The 7324-nt window shown below is 53.4% G+C and overlaps 1 protein-coding gene across 1 annotated transcript; it reads left to right on the top strand.

The window, feature by feature from the left end:
• Positions 1-5378: 5378 nt before the first annotated feature.
• On the top strand, positions 5379-6338 carry LOC309603746 (olfactory receptor 14A16-like; the record flags this gene model as incomplete). Its single annotated transcript, XM_082338667.1, has 1 exon — positions 5379-6338. One exon carries the CDS (start codon positions 5379-5381, stop codon positions 6336-6338), a length of 960 nt encoding a protein of 319 aa, XP_082194793.1.
• Between the last annotated feature and the right edge of the window lie 986 nt (positions 6339-7324).

The raw sequence follows: 7324 nt of genomic DNA, 5'->3' as shown, positions 1-7324 counted from the left end.
AGTGAGCAGCTGGCTGGGGGCTTAGCAGCTACATTATGGACTTTTTTCTGTTTTCTTCACTAAAAACAGTAACAGTAGCATGCTCTAAAATTTCTTTTCTCCTTCTTGATGATGATATACTTAATTTCTTTACTTTTATTCCTCTCCTTCCTTCTTACTTGACAAGACAGCTATAACTTAACAGAATTTAGCCCTTGGCATGAAGTTTTTAGAACAATGGTTTTTCTCTCATTCCTAGCTCTTTGTTATCATTTCATTGTAACACCTCTTAGACAATGTTGCCCCTAATTCATTTCTGCTCTCTTTCATCCTTATTTCAAGTGTGTGCGAGAGGAGTTTATTTTTTTATCAAAAAAAATATCAAGGACAGATCCCAAACTGGTGAAAAGCACAAAGCAGGCCAAAGATTTACGAGACGGACACTGATACAACACCATTACCTTCCTTTTGGATCTCTGAAGACCTCATCCTTCAGCAGCATGCCTCGAAGGTCTGAAGTCCCTCCACCTGCCCTGTAGGTCAGCACTGAAGGTGAAATCACTGTGGTCAGAAGTGGTGTTTTGATTCTCTTCTCAGCCTAAAGCATCACCTGGGTCAGGAGATATTCCAGGACACCTCAAGGGGCATCGTGCTCCTCTAGACCCAAAAGTGGAATCTCAGGTGTCATGGCATACCAACACTTGTGTTCAGGGACCTGGTCAAAACACCCATCTCCTTTTCACTTGAGTTTGCTCAAGTAACCCTTGAGTTGATTCCCATCCACTGCTGGTTGTCCTCCTCCACAGGAAGAGAACACAGGAGGCATCCCCCATCCTCATCCTCCTTGCCAGTCTCTCCAGCAGAGCCTGTATTCCTCCACTGCAGAAGCCCACATGAGGCAAGCTGTCCCAATGTATCTCATTTCATCCAAATCTGTCACAGTTGTGACAAGCCACGGGGCTCCAGCTCCTCCTGCCTCTGATCCACCTCCTCCTAGCTCTGATCCACCTCCTCCTCCTCCACAGCTCAGCTGTGGCACCAGGGTGGAGTGCAGACTTCTCACAGGGAAACCTGAGCACTGACCCTGACCAGAAGACCATTGGCCAGCGAGCTGTGCTGCGCTGCACGTACAGCCTGGCCTTCACGCCTGTGCCGTGCAGAACGGAGCCTTTGGCCGCAGGACAACTTCAGCAACTCATTGTCACAGAGGAGCCTGCAGGCAGCTCCCACTCAGTACTGCCCTTACACCTCCTGCCTGGCCTTGCTGTGTCTAACAATGCAGCAAAGAGTTCTCATGAGAGCATCGTTTCTGTTAGACTGTAGAGATAATGGAAAGAGTCTTTTGTAATAAATGCCTCCAGTAGCTTGAATGATCAAAAGAGGGGAATGGCTTCTATGGGTGGGGTGCACATGGCATGCTGCGTGTGGGTCAGAGGGCCTGTTCAGTGCTACACCACCTGAGGTTCCCACCATCTAAAAGGGACCTAAGATGATCTGCATGATTCCCTCTTCATAGTGTTAGTGCTAATGAACAGCACGTTAAATGATAGCTCACAGAGTCTGACTGCCTTTCTTACTCGAATTACAATGAACCAGCGGTGAAAAACACTCTCTCAGCACGCTTGCATGCAGCCCCTCCAGTCCCATGGACTGGTAAGGGTGCAGTTTGCTCAAGGAACCCCTGGCTTGATCCCCATCCACTGCTGGTTGCCCTCCTCCAGCGTCCTGCCTCAAAGCACCGAGGCCCGGGAGACCTCGCTGGTGGTTGCTGAGGCAAAGAGGATGTAGAGTATCTCCGATCTATCCACACCTACTCTTACTAAATTTAGCAGTGGTCTCACAGCATTACTGACTCTTCCTTAGCTGTTCCTGAAGTAGCAACAGCTCCATCTTAATGCCCTTGGATTCCCTTTGGAGTTTCAATTAAGTTTTGAGATGAACCCTGGCAGTGCTTGGATTATGCTGTCCTTGAAGACAAGATGTATCCAGGCACGCTGTTTACATGATTGGCCTGTTCCTTGAGTGCTCCACCAAGGGAGGGAGTAAAGACCCCGGTGCGGGGTGCTTTGTGTTCATGCAATGCAGGCAGCTGTTGTGTAGAGAAGGGACAGACCTTGCTTCTCTGATGGCACCTGATGGCTGATGCCTCTGACTGATGGCATCAGCCAATGGCACACAGGCACCACATCCCACTTGCTGCGATGCCGTCAGGGGTGTCTGTCACGCACCCGCCCTGAATGGGAATTGCTTTCCTGTAGGTGCTGTGCTGTCCCTGCCAGCCCTGGCGTCTCAGGATGCTCTGTGGGCCTGGGTTTGAAAATTAGATTGAGTCGACATCCGGAATTCTGTAAGGCAATGTGGGGATGACCATGAGGCAACTGCCAACACAGTGAGTGGAGGCCTAGTAAATACAGCTCCTGGAGAAGAGAGAGAGAGAGAGCCTGAGCTCTCCCTATGGCACATGACTCCATTCCATCATAGGAATACCTCTACAGGCCACCCTGAACATAATGAGCAGGGAGAGGTTCAGTTGCCCTTAATTTGGGCATCAGCTGTCATTTTAGTTGTTCAAAGGAAACTCCCAAGAGCCTCCAAGAAGATGCTGTCAGTGTCTGATGTTGTCCTGTCTCCACATCTGCCAGCACCTATCTTCAGTCTCTTTCTATAGCCTGCACCTATCTTTGACCACCTCTAGCACCTCAGCTGTGACCACACATTTGCACCTGAACAGCTCACTCCTGGCCTCCACCACCATTAATTACTATGGGAGCTGAGGCAAGGAGCTCATATGCAGGTGCCTCTTTAATGCCCACCTGAACAGAGGCAAGAGGAATCCCACCTCCTGTGGGTTGGTGGTGTGCATGGGAGGGAGCAGAGTCCCCTGCCAGCCCCAGAACTACAAACCATGGAGAGGATGCCTTGACTGCCTCAGTTGCATCCCTTCCCTCAGCAGGGGTAAAGGAGAGCCCTGTCTCATGTCCTGTCTAGTGATGGGCCAAGAAAAGTTGATATTTAGACCTAACTTTGTCTCTCAGCAGGGAAATGCCACTGCTGGAAAGAAGTGTCTCTCCCCAGCTGAGGGATGGCACATCAGCGATTGCTTCAGCCTGTTTCACAGCAGGTTCCCCTGGAGCCCCAGGGACAAAGCAAGGGAGCCCAGAGTGGGCAGAGAAATTGCCACCTTGGGCTGGTCCTCTGCTGCTGAGCTGGGCCAGGCTCCTGGGACACAGGGAGCTCATGGGAAACAGGCAGAGCTGCAGAGAAACAGCTCTGCCCAGGAGCAGCAGCTCTGCAAAGCGCAGCAGGGCTGAGGGCACTGCCTGCAGGCACCAAGGGGAGAGGAGCAGGGCAGGGAGAGCTTAAAGGCAGTCTGGGGTGTAAGGGAAGTTGAGAGCTCACTGGGGGAGAAATCTTCACAGCCCTCTACGTGGTAAGTACCTGCAGGAAGGGCAATGTACCTGCAGCTGGTGGAAAGATCTCCAAAAGCTGGTGCATCCCACAGTCAGGAGGACTGCCCCAGTTTCTCTAGTGTAGAGGAGAAGGACGTGCTGCACAGCAGGGCTTCCCTGCTGCACCCTCAGAGGGACAGGGCATCACAGCTGCCTTCTCCCAGGGATGGCTGCAGGGGGTGACTGTGTGTGTGCAGCCAGGGGTGCCCGGGGCTGTCCTTCAGAGCAGGGTCCCTGTGCCCCAGGGGGCTGTGTGCCGGGGCAGGGACTCTGCTGCCTGCCAGGGTCAGCACTCAGCCTCCCTTGGCAGCTCCCCACGGCGCTGCGGAAAGAAGCTGTGGGTGGAAGGAACAACTTCTGGCAGGGCAGGGTCCTTCTGTTGTCGAGAGGGTGCTGCGTGGGTCAGGGCTGCTCATAGCTCCAGATCACCACCAGGAAACTTCCAAGGGGCTGTTTCAAGAGGAAGGTCAAGGCAGAGTTTGCTATAAAGAGATTTCCTGAGCCTGTGTTTTCAGTTTCCTACTCTGAGGGCAGGGAACAGGAGCAAGGGTGGTGATGGGGAAGGGAAAGAGAAATAGAAAAGGACCTGTCAAGTCACCTCCTCTGCAGCCAGAGCTCCAGCAGAGCCGTGGTGCAGCTCTCCAGCCACGGGCCCACTTCCCTCTGCAGAGCACAGGGGCTGAGAGCAGCTGCGCGGCAATGGTGGTGTCTGGGAGGTGGCGTGCACAGCTGGGGAAGGGGAACGCTGTCTGAGTGCCCCAATGCCTCTGCCCTGGCCTCTCTCAGCCAGACCCTCCCTGTATTTTTCCTTCTTTCTCTACTTGTCTGTGTGATTGCTCTTGTTATCCTGGTCTTGCTGTCAGGCTCTCTGGGGGTGGCAGTTTCAGCTGCAGAGTCACACACTGATCTTGTGGGGCCTTTTGTGCAGGTGTGACCCTGGGAACAAGTGTCCCAGCCTTCCTCTCATCAGTGAGGCTGTGGACGATGCAGGCTGTGGGGCTGGGGCATGAGCTGGTTTGCCCTTAGCGAGATACCATCATGAAAAAACTGAGGTATCTCCTTGAGGTATCCTTCCAAGCTGTGAGCTGCCCTCCAGAATGCACATCTGTCCCATAGCATCTTTGTGTTACCTCCATGAGCCCCATGGAGAAGCACAGAGATGGAATGGCTAAGGAAATGCTCTTGGGTTGGTGAAATGAGCCCTGTGTGTCCTTGGCTGGAAGTGGGCTGCTGAGACCTTGAGAAAGGGTGGGACATTTAGTGGTCTGCACTGGATCCCTCTGCTCTCAGCAGTGTCTGCTGGCTTTTCACAGGAACATAGCAGTGTGATCACCCTCAATCTCAGAAAGGTGCAAGGCCAGGGCCTCTCGGACTGAGGGACAGACCAGCTCCCCTCACTCTGCTCTAATCCCAAGGCAATCCTCTTGTCTTGCAGGATTCGCTCTGTTCTCCCTGAGTGCAACAGAAATACTGAGGGTTTCTGACATCCCAAAACAATCCTCAAAGAAGAGGGGGGAAATTCTTTTTAAAAAAACCCTTTCAGTCTGCCTTCTGCAATCCTCATTCCTTAACACTGGGAGTGCAGATGCTGACAAGCCCTTCTGCATTAGGGATGGTTTCATCTGACAAAGTTGAATACGAGGAGTGGACCCTGCTTCCACCGTTCCCATGAACTCACTGCTGCAGAGCGGGGCTGACACCTCGGCAGCCAGAGGGCAGAGGCCCAGCTCCTCACGGCACATTCAACCAGCACCAAACCACAGCTTCACCCATGGAGCTGAAGGAAGGTCTCCTAGAAAAGGAAAATGTGTCTCTCTGTGTGTGTCTGTGTGTGTGTGCAGCAAGGGGAGGGTCTGTAGGAAATGGCTTTCAGTTTTGTTCAGAAAAGTCTCCCCTAACTTGTCAATGACTTTTCCTCCTTGCACGGGTCCCCATGCCCAGAGGCAGCAAATGTCCAATGGCAGCTCCATCACCGAGTTCCTCCTCCTGGCATTCACAGACACACGGGAGCTGCAGCTCTTGCACTTCTGGCTCTTCCTGGGCATCTACCTGGCTGCCCTCCTGGGCAACGGCCTCATCATCACCGCCGTAGCCTGCAACCACCACCTGCACACCCCGATGTATTTCTTCCTCCTCAACCTCGCCCTGCTCGAGCTGGGCTCCATTTCCACCACTGTTCCCAAAGCCATGCTCAATTCCCTGTGGGACACCAGGGCCATCTCCTACCAGGGATGTGCTGCGCAGCTCTTTCTGTTTGTTTTTATGATGGCAGCAGAGTTTTCTATTCTCACCATCATGTCCTACGACCGCTATGTTGCCATCTGCAAACCCCTGCACTACGGGACCCTCCTGGGCAGCAGAGCTTGTGTCCACATGGCAGCAGCTGCCTGGGGCGGTGGTTTACTCACTTTTCTGCTGCACATGGCCAATACATTTTCACTACCACTGTGCCAAGGCAATGCTGTGGACCAGTTCTTCTGTGAAATCCCCCAGATCCTCAAACTCTCCTGCTCAGATGCCTACCTCAGGGAAGTCTGGGTTATTGTGGTTAGTCTCTTTGTGGAATTTGGCTGTTTTGTTTTCATTGTGGTGTCCTATGTGCAGATCTTCAGGGCTGTGCTGAAGACCCCTTCTGAGCAGGGACAGCACAAGGCCTTTTCCACATGCCTCCCTCACCTGGCCGTGGTCTCCCTCTTTATCAGCACTGCCATGTTTGCCTACCTGAAGCCTCCCTCCATCTCCTCCCCATTGCTGGATATGGTAGTGGCAGTTCTGTACTCAGTGGTGCCTCCAGCAGTGAACCCCCTTATCTACAGCATGAGGAACCAGGAGCTTAAAGACACATTGAAGAAGCTGATTCAATCAGCTCTTTTCAGCAGCATTAACCTGCTCGTGTCTCTTCAGAAGTGATTTCAAATTCATGTCTGGAACCTCCTGTGCTTTGGGCATTTTGCCTTTGATAACCGTGTCTGTCCATGCCTGCATCCACTCCACTTCACCAGAGGCCTGAACCCAGCCTGTCTGACCCAGAGGCCTGTTCACATGTGGCTGGCACAATGGTACAGCTCGCCTCCCATGTCGCATCTCTGGAATAAAAGGGGATTTCCTCAGTGCTGGTGTCTGGAGGTTGGGCTCTTCTGCCAAAGCTGAGGTCAGGCTGAAGAAATTGCCCCCACAATGCCATGCTGCTTTGCTTGGCTTCTCCATGGAATGGGGAGAGGAGGGCATGGGGCAATGTGTTAGAGAATGGGCCTGGGCTGAGCCTTCACCTGTGGGTGCCCAGTTCCTCTGGAGATGGTGAATGATCAACAGGGATCTGCCTGGGACATCACCCCATGGCTTTCAGGCACCACGGCCCGGTCGCTCTGCAGAGCAGTGCCAACAGCTTGGGGCCCTGTGGAGAGCACGGGGAGGGGGTAGGAGTGGCAGGTCAGGCCAGCATGGACAAACTTCCCTGGTGAAAGGCTCTCTGGGGGCAGGGACATGCCTGGAGAAGAGCAAAGAAGCACCTCTGTGCTTCCAGGGGGTTATAAATGACAAAGAGAAATCTATTTCTGAATGCACCAGCTCGGGCAGACTTTTCTATTGCTTGGGCAGCTGGAGCAGCCTGAGGATCCCCGGGGCCAGGAGTCTTTTCCTGGGAGAGGGGCTGGCACAGAGGGGCTTGTTGGCAGTGGACAATAAGGATGTCTTGGAGACAGGAGCAGACACTGGCTTCCACCTCCTCATGCCATGGGTGGCCCTCAGCCCTGGGGCTGATGGGGAGGCTGAGACACCTCTCTGCCTCCCAGGAGCTACTGTGACCTTCAGAGGGGCTGGGGCTGTGGGGTTGAGTGTGCAGAGCTCTGCAGTACCCATCAATGGGCACTGCCATGGGGTCAGCCCAGAATGGGCTG

Source organism: Platalea leucorodia (assembly GCF_965183815.1).
Source record: "Platalea leucorodia genome assembly, contig: HAP1_HAP1_SCAFFOLD_190, whole genome shotgun sequence".
NCBI lineage: Eukaryota > Metazoa > Chordata > Aves > Pelecaniformes > Threskiornithidae > Platalea > Platalea leucorodia.
The sequence above is the reverse complement of the archived record's forward strand: the minus strand, read 5'-3'. Positions and strand labels throughout refer to the sequence as shown.